Here is a 16,526-nt window from a genome sequence, read left to right as displayed (position 1 = left end):
GCTCGGATGCGAGGAACTTCTTTCGGCTTGGTTACAGTGTGTCTTTGGGCTTCATCTGCTTGAGCGCCTTCACTTGTTGTCTGTACTTCGTGGCGGTCTGGACTCAAAATCGAAGCAGACTGAAGGCGGGTCCTGATCTAAGCCTTACAGAATACGAGAAGGTCGAGAAAGGAGACCTCAACCCGGAATATCGATACATGTTATAGACGTTGTGCGAAGCTACTCGCGGCAATCGCCGTGTAAGGGAGGACATTTGATACTGGAGGTTCGGCTGCGAAGTTCAGAGACGATATGTCAATGTACCTGGAATTGTGCGTTGATGGCAAAGGAATGTGCATCGTTTCCGTGCACTCAAGTCGTAAGAACTCATTAGCCGTCAAGGCCGTCTGATTGTCGAAGTTGTTGTTGCTACATGCGTATCTGGCTAGCTGCTTTACAAAACCGGGACATTCCTAATCTTCAACTTGGTGATTTTCATGTCCTGGCTTGCACAGGACTCGTTATCGCTTGGGGGACACAATCTGAGAACCCGTTCTTTTTTCCAGAATAGGCGAGAAGTTGGAGGTTTGTCAATTTAATTATCCTTGGCTGCCAATGCTACTATCAAGACGTTCTAGGCGCTGGCACGTGATGTTAGGCTCCTTCTTGGGTGGCGTCTGCCCGGCACTTCCCTATAGCTTGGAATTCATGTCTACCTCATTCAAATATCATGCTGAACACCTGGGTAATAAAAGGAATCGTGTCATGAGTACATGTACTATATGCGGTACATGGTCGTCTCTTCGAGATATTCTGTTCGGAGCCTGAGAAGAACAACAATATAATTTCGTTTGCCTCGTGGTTTATATAGCCACTGCAGGTCCTCAATGACACCCCGAGATGACATGACAGCGTGGTACATCAAGGCGGCAGATTATTGCATGTCTTAAAGCACAAAGCCTTTCAATAGCTTCTCTGTGTAAGAGATACGATCCTTAGCACTGAGCTCTACCGTGCAAAGTTCCTGCCTCAACATCGATATTCGATATCGACAGCGATACCCGCACTAGGAACCATGGGCAGGCAGAAAGGGCCGGGACAGATGACATTCAAAGTTCAACCACAGGTTCCCGCGAAGCGTAATATGGACCAAAGACAATCGGGCTTCGGAAAATCTCAGTTGAACCAATTCAACGTTAGATTTAAGCCCAATAACGACACCGGCTCCGGTACCCTACCAAGCGAGGTCTCAAACAATGAAAACAATGTTCCAATCACATTCGCATGCAACAAGACAACAGTTGGTTTCACCGAGCGTAGAGAGAAATCAGATGCACCACCACTGAAGAAGCGCAAAGTATCCAGGTACCCGATGAATCATTCGGCTGTTCGCCTGACTTCACGCAAGCCAGTGACTGCGTATGTGCCCATAGACGCTTGGTCACTTATCTTCAGAAGATGTCACCCCAGATTTCTGATTCAAGCTCGACTCGTGTGCCGAGACTTCCGCGATATATTGAAGCAGCAGTCCATCTGGCGAGAAGCGAGAGAATACATATACGGTCCGTCGCTACCAGAATGTCCACATGATTTACATGAACTCGAATTTGCGAAGCTTCTTGTTGGTCGGGGTTGCCAGATCAAAGGTTGCACGCAAAGACTCACCAGGAAGGTGTATTGGGCATTCATGTTACGAATGTGCGAACAATGCTTTAGCGAGAAGACCCAACGACCAGATATTGATGGAAAAGAAGCGCAGCAGTACGTCGAATTTCGCGAAAAGCTCGAGCCTGAGGTAAGACAAACAATACCTAACCACCTGGCTGGGTTGCTCCCCGCAGGCAGTATGTGGGCAGGAAAGTTTTCGCAGGTCAGACCTATCGACAACGAAACTCAAATGTGGAGGTTTCAAGACGATCCTGGTAATTATTGTGTTATGAAAGACGAGTTCGAAGACTTAAAGAGGGACTTCACGCAGAAAGTAGTCACCGAGCCTTCGTATTTTCTGTTCTGGACACGCCTCCACTGGGGAAGAACAAAGGCGCGGATTGAGATTGCTAAGGAATTTGACGGGCATGATGTTATGGTCAAAAACACGTCCCAGAAGCTGGAGAAAGTGGATTTCTTTCAAGACATGGCTGAAGGACTCGACCCGCCGATGACACCGGCTGTTCTGAGGAAGATGGCGGCCTACCACAGAGCTATCGACACACCTAATGCTGCCAGCTTACGGGCTTGGGATGGGCTCAAAGCCAAGATAGATATACCTGAGCTACGAAAGCAAGCTGAACAGCTGCTCAAATGGGAAAGAGACGATTCCGGGTGGCGTGCGTCAATCGAAGACGATCTCTACGACAAGCTGATTATCCACAGACGCAGGAGGCACAATGAAGGCGACAAGCCCGGTCCAGAGGGAAATTGTTGTGCGGAGCAACAGTTCGTGCTGGACATTGCAAACCGTGAGGTGACTAATCTCATTGACATCGTACATGATGAGGACGTACTTCTTAAACTGCTCGATAGTGTGCGATGTTCTTACGAGGCTGCGCCAAATAAGCCCCAGGGTTTGAATGGTGATGGAAGCACTGGTCAATATCGTCTACTGCTAGATGACGCTCGAGTGGTTGTGACTGAGATACTCACGCCACTTGCTACTAATAAAGGTCCTGTGCGTGCGAAAACGATAACAAGCTCATTACGCTGCATGGCTTGCACGCGCACTGACTGTCACCGAACCTTCACATTCGATGGTCTAATGGTTCACATTCGAAACAAGCATGCCGATCTTGTCGGGGAAGACTTACACTTCTGGCGCTTTGCTGTTCCAATACAGTCGCGAATTCGAAGGTACACGGAGCAACTGGCATGGTATCACATCCCTTGGCCGAAGACTCTACCCGCTCTACCGTACCATCGTAGGGCAAACCCTGGCTTGATATGGCATCCTGACGAAGAGCAGAAATACGTATCACATTGTGTCGAGGATGAGGTGCACATGTTCGACAGAGTTGAGCCAATACAAGATCCGACCACTAACGACGACGATTTTGCGGGCTGGGTCTGCAAGGCTGTAGAAATACTAGCGAACACAAGATTGGATTCTGCCGCCATGATCAGGATCGCTTTCGAGTACGCTGCGAGAACCTTATCGAGGCTACACGAAAGCGATGAGTCAGGCTTTGACCTCACTGTCGCTCAGCTGCAGGAGATGGAAGGGGCAATAAAGACCCGAACACAATCAAACGTCGAGTTCAAGTTCAAATGTGGATTGTGTATGAAAGACCCTACGAAGTCAGCGAGTGGACGTCGGCCACGAGAAACCCTCCACCCTCAGCCATTATCACTCCTTGTGCCACATTGGCAAAATAAGCACTCATTGCTGGCACATACTGCACAAAGAGATTTCATCTATCTACCATCAGACTTCGAGCTCAATCAAGCCATGAAGCAAGAGGACGATAAGCTCGAGTCTGAAAGGAGGAGGGTACTGCTGAAGAACAAGAAATCGAAGGCTGGTTCTGGTAATGCAAGTGCTGGAAAGAATACGAAGGACCCGCGAGCTGAGGCTCTACTGGAGATACCTTACATTCGAGATCGGTTTCATATGTTGTTCACACCAGCTGATGGGAGTGAGGCTGCAGACAGTTCAACGGATACGAGCCGATTGACCAGTGATGGGGAAGATACGGACTGACACTGAGCTGAGCAAGATCTCGCCGAGCCGTGGAGGTGAGCAAGAGCTAGGTGTTGTGACCTTGCCATTGTCGGTACATGCCCTTCGAGGTTTGTAACAACATTTATCATTATCAAGGAAAATTCCACGCAGTCCAGTGGGATTATGTCTGGGGAAGAGCGTAGTGCACAAAAAAGATACCACCACAACGTATTATCAAAGGCGACAAGATTAAATTAGCCTGCACGAGTACGTGTTGGGCGAGTCAGAACAAATCGAGTAAGAATTTCTGTCCATCTCATCCACGCGAAGGTGCATATCCGCACTCATAAACATGCTGTAGAGTCTCATCATCTCTTATTATACACTGTAGCTACATCGTCATTTACTAGCTTACCATCCACGGCCCACTCGATCTTCGACTGCCACTCAAAGCAATCGGCAGAGGCAATCTAGGTACCGAACTCTGACTCTCCCTCGACTGACGACCGACAGTACTAGGTGTTAACGTGCCTAAACTGCTTGTCGGCGAAGATGAGCCAGAACTGCCACTGCTACTACTGCTGTACCACTCACTGACGTCTCGATTCGTAGCTGGTAGTCTTGTACTGATATCGGTTCGTCTCCTCAGCCATCGACTCGAGATACTGCTGATGGTAGATGTCACTCTGGTTGAGGACCGTGGAGCAGAGGTGTCGTGGTGAGCGTAGGCTCTTGCGTGTCCCAGACCGGTTGAACGGGTTGATGGACTTCGATCTGGGGTTGTAGTCTCAGTCCCTGTGCTGGAATGGTCGGGGTTAGTAGCTGTGATGGAATTCGGTCGAGCGGTTGGTTTCCCGGACTGACGAAGGTCAAGACCTAGATTGAAGAACGGTGCGCCCCAGCGAGGAGGAGTGGGTGGTATCGAGGGAGTCCTCGTGCTGGCGGCAGGTTTTGCGAACTGAGTACCTGTAGAATACCATTTTCTGTTTAGGAAGGATGATCGGCCTCGGCCGCGTCCTGCTGTTCTTGTATGCATTTCCTCCTGCCGCAGTGTGTCATTGGATGATCGTGGTTGGTGGCCAAATATGATTCCTGTCTCTTGGTTGGCAGCAGGCCAGTTGGCTATGTCTCCTTTCTCGAGGGACGCTTCGCTTTTGGCAGTATCTGGCCTGCTAGGATCGGGACCTCGGCATCCGCTCCGGTGGTAAGATCTGCGGCGTCGCATAAGGCGATAGAAGAGATATATAGTGGTCACCAAACCGATGAAGCCGAAGATTGCGGCAAGGACGATTCCTGCAGTACCGACCGGTGAAGAAGTAGCTTTGGCCTCAAACGCTGGATCAGCGACGTTGTTTGGAAACGGATTCGAATCTGATGCCGGGTTTGATGAGGTGAGGTCTTGACCTGTAGACCTTGCTGGAGTTTGGGTCGATGTCGTCGTGCCTGGATTGGTTGGAGTGCTGGAGATAACAGATGTCGAGGTGGTGAGGGGTGGAGCGGTGCTACTTGACGCGAAGGTCGTTGACGAATTGAATGTCGTGGTACTGATAGTGGTAGCGTTGCTGGAGGACGAGCTTAAGGTTAGAGAGGACGTCGTAGATGTACTGGAGTAAGTATTCGAAGTTGACTTAGATGTGTGATTTGTGTCGCCATCGTGGTTTTCGTCGTCATCTGCCTCGCTTTCGTCGTCACTCAAGTCGTCTTCATCGTCGCTGTCGGAGTCGAGTGGAGGTTGTGATGCTCCTGGAAAAGCTGTCGACGTTGGAAATGGCATGGTCGTCTGACTTGTCGTGCTAGATAGTGAAGACATAGTTCATACTCCTCACGAAGAAAAAGCCGCAGAGTTGTAGTATTGCTTTGAGAGATTCAGCTGCAAACGTTAAGATAAAAGTAGGAGGTGTATACCAAGGAGATGAACGAAGGCGCTTTACTGGTCACAGGTACGACACGTTGGACAAGGTAAGAGACGAAACAGACCAGCTGCTTGAAAGATTGGCGAGGTCATAGCGGATTTACTCCATAATATATATCGGGTATCTCTGCTGTAGAACATGATGCACGCGTGGCTGTAGTAAGAGGCGCTCTGAGGCAGAAGGCCTGTCTGATGGTGTGTCGTACGCAAGGTGATAGCATAGCGGATCATGACACCTACCATGTCTCGAAAGACATAAGTTCATTGACGAAGAGTCTAAAGATGTGCTTGATCACAAGTGTGGTACGATTGAGGTTGTGCTCAAACACTTGGCAGTGGCAGATACGTCGTTGGCAGGAATCGAAGTTTGGATAGACATGTCAACATTTTTGACAAACAAGTCAGAGCTTGGGTTGAAGGGTTAGGCTGCTCCACATCGCGTCGCAGTAGCCATCCGAAATGCGAGTTGAAACGCGTTGCATACATTCTCGCATCACGTTTCGGTGTCCTGCATCGATATTACTAGTGCATCTCGAAGGGAAAGCTAGTGATGGAACATATATAATTGAAACATGTGAGGAAGCTGACTGATCAAAGCGCTAAATTGTATGCTACAAAACAAAAACCTGTACCACGCTGTAACATAGACAATCAATCATCGTAGAATACAAGGCAGCGCACCTCAATACTCTGTCGTCCAGGAGCGTCGGCTGGCGAGTTCGGATCGACAAAAGCTGTATGAGGGGTCATTCCTGCGAGGTCTTGCACACCACCCACACTTTGGCTACGAGAGTCGAAGCACTTGATGAACATGGCCTCCTCTGGAGTCATGTCCTTCATATAAAAGAAACGATGATTGTCGCTAGGAGCCACACCGTACGTTTCTCCTTTGATCTCGTAACCGGCGGTCGAGTTCTCTTCCTTGGACGCTACCGCGGCCTCTTTTCCTCGGTCATCTCCATCGTCGTCACCCTGTCTGGTTGGGTAAAGTAGATCCACCTTGACAAAGTCTTCGGGTTTTGTGGTGCGCCAATCGATGACTGCAAGAGGGAAGTCGGATGCAGGATGACCGATTGGTCTCCATACATTGATGATTTGGTACCGCTGTTTGAGAAGTCTTTCAGCTTCGTCAGATGGCACATGACGTCGCACTCTGACGGCAGCAGCGCCTGGAGTTTGATCGACGTGAACCTGCTGCACTGGCTGTCGTGGCGAGGCCTTTTGATTCCTGCGAATGGTGTGATCGAATATGACGACCTTTGTAGGTTTCTGAGGGAGTTTATCCATCAGGAGCTGCTCGACCTCCTTGTAATAGCCATCTCGGACCTGCTGGTCATCTGTGAAAGCCTTCTCTTTAGCAGGGTAGTGATAGACCCCGAAGCCTGAAACATCTGGACCAAAGTTGTTCTCCTGGCCTCGGATATTTTCCACAGATCTCTTTGTATCCGTATACTTGTAGGATCGGCCACCATCGTCAACCTTGCCCCATGGCTTGACGAAGGGCTCAGAGCTGACAACGTAGGACGCAGGGTCCATGTACTTGAACGATGCGGTCGTCATGGTGGAGGCTTGTCGTTGAAGGATCGATTTACTGAATCGAGTGGCCAAGGGCAATTGCTGTGTAAGTGTTGGACGCAGAGCAGATCGTATATGAGATGTCACGAATCGCATATATGAGCAAATCGTACAATGTGTATGTAAGATGGGACGTACAGAATGACAACTACACCTGAGACAAAGCACTTACAGATATTCAATATATACATATGTCCTTCCAACTCTTGCTGGGTTCATGCATTTGTAATGTCGATGATTGCGTGATACCTTTCCTCGGACCTGTAGGCATGACGTGTTCTGACAAAGCTTTCACATCGAAAAATTTGTTCATTGATTCGACGAAGGAAGTCCGACATCTTCGACAAAGTTCTCGAAAAGTTTAGAGACTTTAGTGCTCGATTTGTCTGGGGAGTTGGGGATTAATTCGATGCATAAGGTATGCATTTAGACCACATTATGAAATGCATTGTAAATGGATACATGTCGTCATATCGTAGCGTTTAGGTCTTCTGAAATGCTCCAAGGTTTGAGTACTACTCCCATTAGCTCATAGTCTAGCATTAAAGAGCTCTGTCGATGTGTGTCCGTCTTCTCGTGTTGCACCACAAAAAGATGCAGAGGTGTCTTGGTGGACTGGCGTGAATTATGGTTAGGTGGGAGTTGAGAATACTACTGTGAACTGAAGGAGTTCAGCTGGTCTGCAAACAGCCAAGAGGAGAGCACAAGGCTGCTGTTCAGCCTTTTCGTGCCTACTTCGGGCATTAGTTTGCGGACCTGCACGCCTGTTTCAAGTTCCACTGAGACCACTGTGAGCAACACGTGAAGTGCTATTAAAGTCATTGTCTACGTTGGCTCGTTCGTCTGATATTCCACCTCAATTGCACCTTACAACAATGATTCGTCTCTGATCGTTCCTTCCTTGCGTACAACAATCTTCTTCAGTTCAAGCCGGCAGCTGCGACTTGCAGTGCTAGCAACGACTCGATTGCGCCCTTGGGTGTACTACCACAATGGCTTCTTTTCTCAACACCACCTTTGATGATGAGGAGTCAGAGACCGAGTTTAATCCAGGCGCAGAACAAGGCTCGGAAAATGAAGGATCAGACAACGAAGACACCAAAGTACAACCTTCTCGTAAAGTCGAACGCGCATCGCCTGTGCCAGAAGCAAATGGCTCGAGACCAAAACAAAGAGATTCTCCTGTCAACGACTTGAAGGACGATGACGAAGATGATAACAACGGCGAAGACGACGAAGGAGAGGGTGAAGATCTACAAGATGGCGATGACGATGAAGAGGACGAAGAAGAGGAGGACGAAGACGACGAGGATGCACTTGTTGGCAGGCCGAAGAAACGAAGGAGAAGGGGCCTCAATCAGTTCATCGAAGAAGAGGCTGAGGTCGACGAAGACGACGACGAACTTGAAGCTGATGAGGACGATATCGCCGAGACCGGCTTCATTCAAGATACTCATCCTGACGATGACTTAGGCGCTGATGTCGAGCAAGATGATAGGAGACACCGAGAACTCGATCGTCAACGCCAGCTCGAACAATCTATGGACGCCGAAGCACAGGCTAATAGATACAAAGAAAGATATGGTCGGCGAACAACAACTGGTTTGGCCAAAGGCTCCTTCGTACCCCAAAATCTGCTCATGCCTAGTGTGAATGATCCCAGTATTTGGTCTGTTGCGTGCAAGCCCGGAAAGGAGAGAGAAACAATCGGTTTCATCATGAAGAGACAGATCGAGAGGTCAAAGATGGGCAAACCTCTGAGAATCTGCTCCGCTTTTGAACGTGGAGGCACAACCTCGTCCATGGCTGGCATGATCTTTGTCGAGGCAAGAAGAGTCGACGACATGAAAGAGGCCCTGACTGGCGTGCCTAACGTATACATGAGCAAGATAACCAAGTTTCCCCTCAACGAGATGCCCGATCTACTTCGTGTTAGAAAGACGAAGCAATTGGAGATTGGAGGTTACGCTCGTATCAGGAAACAGGGAGTTTACTTCAACGACCTTGCCGTTATTGAGGAGGTCGAGGACAACGGTCTCGACGTCGTTGTTCGTCTCGTCCCTCGTCTTGACTATGGCCTCAACGAGGACGATAACAAACCGACCAACCCTGCCGAGAAGCGAAAACGAAATGCTTTTGCCCCAGCTGCCACTCCTCTCGTTCGACCTCCTCAAAGATTGTTCAACGAGAACGAGGCAAAGAAAAAGCACTCTCGCTTTCTTACGCAGAACAGGGCTCTCAGCGGTCGTAGTTGGATCTACAAAAATGACACATACGAGGATGGTTATCTCTGGAAGACTTTCCGAAGGTCTCAGCTGCAAACAGAAAACGTCGATCCGAAGCTTGAAGAAGTCACCAAGCTTACTCGGCAAGCGGCTGACGGTTCTGAAACACTAGACATTGAGCAGATTGCAAAAGATCTCAAGAACTCGACCGCCGAAGGCAATTACGTGCCAGGCGACGAGATTGAAGTATACAAAGGGGAGCAGAGAGGCCTGGTAGGCAGGGTAGAAGGCGTAAGCGACAGAATTCTACGTGTCAAGGTCATCCAAGGTGAACTCGCAGGTCAAGTCATTGAGCAACCTGTAAGTGATGTGCGAAAACGCTTCAGAGAAGGTGATCACGTCAAAGTTATCGGTGCTAGCAAATATGCTGGTGAGATTGGTATGATCATCAAAATCAAAGACGACAGAGTCACCATCATTACCGACACTAGCAACCAGGAGATTACTGTTTTCAGCCGAGACTTGAGAGAGGCAGCGGAGGCAGGTGGCACTGAGATCAAGTCCCATATGTTCGACGTGCAAGACTTGGTCCAGCTCAATGCAACACAAGTCGGAATCGTCATCAGAGCGGACCTTGAGGCTGTTCGCATTCTCGATGAGAACTCTTCTGTCGTGACTCGCTTGCCAACTCAACTACAAAAAGTCGAACAAAAGAAAAATGCAGTTGCCACTGACCGAAACTCGGCAGAAATTCGTGTTGGTGACACGGTTCGAGAGTCAGGTGGAGAAGGCAAGACTGGTCGTATCTTGCACATACATCGTGCACATCTCTTCCTGCATGACCGAGAGCGCATGGAAAACTCAGGCTTGTGGACGACTCGCTGCATGAACGTCGTTACTATTGCCTCGAAAGCGAACATGACTCAGTCTGGCCCAGACCTGACCAAAATGAACCCTATGCTCAATGGTCAACGAGCGCCAGGCGCCATGGCGCCACCACCTCAAGTCGGCCGTGACAGACTCATCGGTCAAACTGTACACATTAGGAAAGGACATTTCAAGGGTCATAGAGGAATTGTCAAGGATACCCAAGGCGAAGTCGCCAGAGTCGAACTTCAGTCTAAGAACAAGGTTATCAACATTCCCAAAGTTGACCTTGCAGTCGTTGAGTATGTAACACTTCACCCGCTCGCAGAAATCTTGCTAACATTTAATAGTCGAAACACGGACAAGACCATCGACTACAACACCTTTGCACACTCGAGAGGCCCTGCTTTTCCCCTTCGAACTGGCACTGGTGCGACCAATGGTTCGAGGGTGCCAGATTCAGGATTTCAAGGAGGTCGCACGCCGCAGGTTGGCAGTGCAACCCCAATGTGGGGAAGCTCATCTCGAACGCCAGCTTGGAATGGCGCTGGATCCGCGATGGACTCAAGGACTCCTACCTGGAAGGCCTCAGGCAGTGCAACAACCTATGGAGGTTCGGGCAATATGACCAGCTATGGTGGTCCAGGCAATTACGGCACGAACAACAGTAGCAATCGCACACCGGCCTGGTCATCTAGTGCGAAGACACCTTATTCTAGCGATCATGGTTACGGCTCATCATCAGGTGGATACGACGCGTTTGCGGCAAGCTCGCGCACGCCTTTTGCAGGAGGAGCATCATCGAGAACGCCAGCGTACAACAGTGGTATGACGGAGAATACGTCAGCAATTTCAGCACCTACCCCAAGCGGATTTGACAGTTCAGGGGGCGGATATACCTCTTATGCAGCCAATGCACCTACTCCAGGTGCAGGTTTCGGATCAGGTCCTGTTGATGCACCAACACCTGGCATGCCTAGCTACGCTAAAGCTTCGAATCAAATTCCACTGAAGCATAATAGACTTGCTGCTGCAGCAGCGACGCCAGGAGCCACATACGATGCACCTACACCAGGAGGTCCAAGATATGCTGAAGATGATGACGATGATTAGTCGTGTGCTCACGAATTTGTATTGTGTTTGAAGATTTCTCCGGTGCTCTTCTATGAGACGTGGGACCTGTGTACGCTAGCTTTGGACTCTGCACAAGTGGTTGTGCGAAAAAAACTTTTCAGCTCTCAGGATTGAGCTTCATGGTATTGACCAAAAACCTTCCGCATCGTGTAGCATAACTAGGATCAATATGCTTTCAACCTTATCATGCTTCCAAAAGCTCCTGCAAATCAATCAATTGAGCAAATCGTGACCATGTCATACGTCATCAGACAATGTTGTCTTATACTTACTATACAACTGTATTGTAGTTTAGAAAAGTTTCTTTTATTCATTGCATACCTGACACTACTGATACTAAACACCACAGCCGGATCTCAATCGCATAGACCTCACTGCTGTACTGAATAGAAACATGGACTCGGCGCCTGCCCAAGTCAATGGAGGTCAAACTACTGCTGCCGAGTTACCTCCGGAGGCAATAGCGCTTGCAGGAAGAATGTTCGATGCTGCGAGGAAGGGAGACGAGCAAAGCATAGCCCTACTGACACAAGCACTCGCTAGAGGCTTGCCAGCAAATCTGACGAACGGCAAGGGCGATTCACTGGTAAGTCTTCTTGGTGATAGATGTGTGAAGATACAGGGTCATAGCACAACTTCTATGGTTAAGTGAACATAGGCACACTGGGAAAAACTCAATACGTATCACGCAAAGCATCAGGAACCCGGACTAATATGTATCTGTTCGTCTAGATCATGCTAGCAGCCTACCACGGTCACGCGAATCTAGTCCGTCTCCTGCTACAACACCACGCGGACGCAAACAGACTGAACGATCGAGGGCAGTCACCACTGGCGGGTGTTGTTTTCAAGAACGAGCGCGAATGTGTCGAGGCACTACTTGAGGGTGGTGCTGATCCGCGGATAGGTGAACCATCTGCGTTGGAAGCGTGTAAAGTGTTTAAACAGGAGGAGTTTGAAGCTATGTTTTTGGAGCAGGCTGACAAGTTGAGGAGGACTGGGAATAGTGCTGTCAATGGTGCGTCGTGAGGAAGGTTGGAGCAAGTCGGTTGTCTGGTAGGTCAGATGTATTGGTCTATAGTCTGGTTAGGTCAGGTCGGAAACAGAGCCGTTTTCGGTCACGAATCGCGATAGCATAACTTAAGCATAATAAAGCAAACGGGACCCAAGTAGTCGCTACCGATGATGCTTGGGAATTATTTCGAACAAAGTCCTAAGGGGAGTTAAGGTCTGTGCAATTGATTGTAGTCGGCTCGACGCGTCGCGTTCCTCCATTTCGTACCAAGTGCGACATTCTGCTATGGCGTCCACCTGAGCTATTCCAGGCACATCGACACAAAGTTGTTTTTCGTTGGAAAACTGTAGCCTCGTACGGAAACTGTGACAACAGCATGCCACTGTTCATGTGCGCATCTGTTCGTACAGTTGCAACCAGTTTGAATCTGAGACGTGGCTACTCCCAGCCACGACCTGAATAGTCGTCCTGTTAAGCCTTTTCGTCATTTAAGGTACTATTTTAAGCCAGGAAATTTTCATTGGCTATATTGTTGCCTGCGATTTACGCGTGTTTGTCGGGAAGATGTTCGGCGCCATGCAGCTTGGCGCGAAGTGAATTTTTGAGAAGGTTCATCGTCGTAACGTTCTTCTTGTTTCGTGGGCAGAATATTTCCACAACAGTATGTGAAATCTCAAATGTCTCTGCTCTGCTCGGCAAAATCACCTCCCGAAGTTCGATCCATACACAGTTCAACGTTTCCACTGTCGTGTCAAACAACTCCATCCACCTGCTGACGAAAGAGGAGCATTATGTTGCGCGACACGATACCACATGAATCGTGGCCAATGCTAATTGCCCCTGATCATTCAGCTTGACTTCGATGACCTATTTTCATGTGCTCTCGCGTCGGATTGACTAGCCATAACTATGAATATGTAGTTGTCGCTCAAACCTTTGAATAATCCTTGTCACTTCCAAAGAATTACCTAACCTCTAATCAACTTGCCCATAGCTTTTTCAGAACACATCGAACAGAAGAAGCAGTCCGAACCAACCACTATATTATAGGTTTTGGGACCGTGTTCATCCTGCTTCGAGAACTTCACCGGCCTGGCGTTTCCGAAAACAGGCGGCTCACATTACGCAGACCTCAACGTCACAGAGAGCATCACAACCTGCACAAAATAGCATCAGAGGTCAGTGCTTCGGTCCACAAGCACTGCATTCTTCAGTTCAGAAGAGTACTTGCTGCCTGATCCACCTAGCGTCATTCCGGTCCACTCCGGTACAGGCTCACATCAGCACCTCGATCTGTACTGCAAACAGGATCGTCGTTCAATCAGCTTGCCTCCGACAATCAGTTCTTGGTCGAAATTCACCACTGAGTCAGGCACAATCAGCATCCCACGACAGCATCGATAGGCGGTCCGGTTGACCTCCACACAGGCATTTTCGAACACCAGTCGTGATCTACAACAACTCGACTGTATTTCGTTTCATCGACGACCATCGTCTAATAGCCCATCGTTCAAGCTGTCAATCGAACACTACCTCAATGCCTCAGTCAATCTCTGACTATGACTCCCAATACCTCTCCTCTGAACGACGGAGAGGTCTAAGCTTTTTACCCATATCAAAGCTATCAAAGCAACGTCATCAATCGTCTCATAACAACCGGAACTCCATCCCTCCTCCTCAGCAAGAGCCTATACGGCACCACAACCATCATCAGCACAATAACTCCAGCTCTGCGTCACCCTCTACCTCAGCAGCAACCTCAAGATCTTCTACAGCCACATCTCCAGCAGTCCCTGCTTCTGTTCCAGTGTCGATCAAGGAACTAGGATCAAAGGCACAGGAGATCCGTCCAAGTGAGGAGATAGCAGAATGGTCACATCAAATACATGTGACCCAAGGTCGATGCTATTGGTGGTGCCAGTTGTGCTTACCGCAGGACGTTACCAACAAACCGTTGGAAATACCCAAATCCGTCGGTAAAGTTAGCACGGGACGAAGAGCCAGAGTGACTGGCCCCAGTCATTGCTACGATATCTGAGACGACGCCAGAACTATAAGAACTGTACAAAATCCAGACGGTCCAATATGTAATATATTTGAGCTTAGCACAGGCGCTGGCCGGCATCGTGTTTTTTGATAGAATGCCTATTCTCACTTGAACATTTAAGCACCTTGAACCTTCCCACGCTTGACCAGCTCATCGCTGCTCCAAAGTGTAAGCCTTGCAGATTCAATCTGAAGGGCCAGGTGTAACGACCTCATATTTGTTCCCCAGCCAGGCTCGAATCTCGTCGGACCCTCATCTCAAGCTCAGTTCGTGCTGAAATTCGAGAATTCACGTGATGGTGAAAGAAGCGGAGCTATTTCGTCAGCCAAATTCCCGACCAACACGCGCGACGCGTGCTTTTCTTGCGTCGTATCGTTCAGCTCTTTCAAGCTGACAATTCGATCTTGTTCTGCGATAGTTATTCACCTCTTTGCAACACGTTTGTTCAATACTAGAGGTTGCACGTCGTCGAAATGCCGCCGAAGCGCAAAGTCCCTGCACGAAGGGCATCAACCGGTAAGCGAGTCTCATTCGGTGGAAATGCTGTGCTGTCCCAAGCAACCACTCCCTCTGGCCGTCCCAAAAGATCTGTTACCAACGACGTCATGTACAAACTTCCTTCTCGCAATTCAAATGCCGCGTACGTATCTGCAACGCAACAGGCTAAAGTTGGACAAGATGCATTTGCTGCTCCCATACCAGCGAGCCCGAAGAGAAGAGGCAGGCCACCAAAATCTGCTGTCGGTACCGTGACCACAACGCCGAAAAAGGCCGGCGCGTCTCCAAAAGCCGTCACTCCTACTGCCGGACCCGTTGCTGGTAAGAAGCGCGGTAGACCTGCAGCAGCAACGAAGGAGAACGCGCCAGACAAAGCAAGCACAACGACTGCTGCGCCAGTGAAGGTTCCTGGTCGCCGTGGTAGACCAAAGGCCGAACCTCAAGCAACTCCAGCCGCTCCGACCTCAAACAAGCGCAAGCGCGATGAAGAGGAGGTCGCTGCACCACCTAGAAAGCGCGGCCGACCTTCGAGTGGTACAACGGCTGCACCAGCTGCGAAGGCTACACGAAACCTGGCTGTTAAGATCGATAAGAGTTCTTCAAAGACAAAGACTACTACCCAAAAATCTAAAGCTGTAGTTACGAAGCCCGCCGGTAAGCGAGGACCAAAGCCAGGAACCAAGAGAGGTCCTAGAGTTGCTAAGGACAGCTCTAATACGGCTGTCGAAGACTTTACTGCAGGACTCACTTCGAATGACCTTCAGTACGAAGGAGACGACCAATACTGGCTGATGAAGGCTGAACCAGAGACTCGTATAGTCAAGGGCATCGACGTCGCGTTCTCCATCGATAAGCTCGCTAAGGCCGCTGAGCCTGAACCTTGGGATGGTAAGTCCGTTCAGCGCTCTACTCCAAACATGGACTCATTTCATCTAGGTGTCCGAAATGCTGTTGCGCGAAACAACATGAGAGCCATGCGCAGAGGCGACCTTGCTTTCTTCTACCACAGCAACTGCGACGTCCCAGGCATCTTTGGTGTTATGCGTGTCGCGGAAGAGCATGCAGTCGACGAGTCGGCCTTCGACCCTCAACACCCTTACTACGACGAGAAGTCTACTCGAGAAAAGCCAAAGTGGGATTGTGTTAAAGTTGAGTTTGTAAAGAAGTTCAGCGAGCCTATTACGCTTAAGACGATCAAGTCAACGAAGAAACTAGGTAATATGCTGCTTGTACAGCCAGCTGGTAGCCGTCTGAGCGTGCAGAAAGTTCGACCAGATGAGTGGAAATTTGTCCTTAAGATGGCAAATGAGTCAGAAGATCTAGGCGTTGCTGACAAAAAGAGTGGCTACGAGGCTGATACGAACGGAGAGACAGACAAAGAGGCAGCGGAGGAAAGTGTGGGCGTGGACGAGGATATTGACATGAACGGAGCTGCCGACTTTGACGTGGATGCTGCGAAGATTGCAGCCTATGGCAGTCCAGACGACTTTGTCGATGATGGTGAAGGGGTGCCAGTCGCCCCTGAGCCTGAGGATCAGCTGGCTCTTGAGGCTGGTTCTAATGGCGTAGTACCGGACAGCCAGGAGCTTGCTAGAGCTCTACACAATTGAAAAAATACT

General features: G+C 49.4%; 6 protein-coding genes across 6 annotated transcripts; 4 read left to right on the top strand and 2 right to left on the bottom strand.

Moving 5' to 3' along the window:
• Positions 1 to 1,054: 1,054 nt before the first annotated feature.
• On the top strand, positions 1,055 to 3,673 carry LTR64_006430 (uncharacterized protein; the record flags this gene model as incomplete). Its single annotated transcript, XM_064900761.1, has 2 exons — positions 1,055 to 1,774; positions 1,850 to 3,673. 2 exons carry the CDS (start codon positions 1,055 to 1,057, stop codon positions 3,671 to 3,673), a joined length of 2,544 nt encoding a protein of 847 aa, XP_064754073.1.
• A 367-nt stretch (positions 3,674 to 4,040) lies between these two features.
• LTR64_006429 (uncharacterized protein) lies at positions 4,041 to 5,408 on the bottom strand (the record flags this gene model as incomplete). The annotated part of the gene is made up of 1 exon (XM_064900760.1): positions 4,041 to 5,408. One exon carries the CDS (start codon positions 5,406 to 5,408, stop codon positions 4,041 to 4,043), a length of 1,368 nt encoding a protein of 455 aa, XP_064754072.1.
• A 749-nt stretch (positions 5,409 to 6,157) lies between these two features.
• On the bottom strand, positions 6,158 to 7,106 carry LTR64_006428 (uncharacterized protein; the record flags this gene model as incomplete). The annotated part of the gene is made up of 2 exons (XM_064900759.1): positions 6,158 to 6,172; positions 6,228 to 7,106. 2 exons carry the CDS (start codon positions 7,104 to 7,106, stop codon positions 6,158 to 6,160), a joined length of 894 nt encoding a protein of 297 aa, XP_064754071.1.
• Positions 7,107 to 8,113: 1,007 nt separating this feature from the next.
• SPT5 (transcription elongation factor spt5) lies at positions 8,114 to 11,326 on the top strand (the record flags this gene model as incomplete). The annotated part of the gene is made up of 2 exons (XM_064900758.1): positions 8,114 to 10,515; positions 10,564 to 11,326. 2 exons carry the CDS (start codon positions 8,114 to 8,116, stop codon positions 11,324 to 11,326), a joined length of 3,165 nt encoding a protein of 1,054 aa, XP_064754070.1.
• Positions 11,327 to 11,741: 415 nt separating this feature from the next.
• LTR64_006426 (uncharacterized protein) lies at positions 11,742 to 12,376 on the top strand (the record flags this gene model as incomplete). The annotated part of the gene is made up of 2 exons (XM_064900757.1): positions 11,742 to 11,933; positions 12,080 to 12,376. 2 exons carry the CDS (start codon positions 11,742 to 11,744, stop codon positions 12,374 to 12,376), a joined length of 489 nt encoding a protein of 162 aa, XP_064754069.1.
• Positions 12,377 to 14,882: 2,506 nt separating this feature from the next.
• On the top strand, positions 14,883 to 16,517 carry LTR64_006425 (uncharacterized protein; the record flags this gene model as incomplete). The annotated part of the gene is made up of 2 exons (XM_064900756.1): positions 14,883 to 15,795; positions 15,844 to 16,517. 2 exons carry the CDS (start codon positions 14,883 to 14,885, stop codon positions 16,515 to 16,517), a joined length of 1,587 nt encoding a protein of 528 aa, XP_064754068.1.
• Between the last annotated feature and the right edge of the window lie 9 nt (positions 16,518 to 16,526).

Source organism: Lithohypha guttulata, assembly GCF_036872675.1.
Source record: "Lithohypha guttulata strain CCFEE 5908 chromosome Unknown scaffold_4, whole genome shotgun sequence".
NCBI lineage: Eukaryota > Fungi > Ascomycota > Eurotiomycetes > Chaetothyriales > Trichomeriaceae > Lithohypha > Lithohypha guttulata.
The sequence above is the reverse complement of the archived record's forward strand: the minus strand, read 5'-3'. Positions and strand labels throughout refer to the sequence as shown.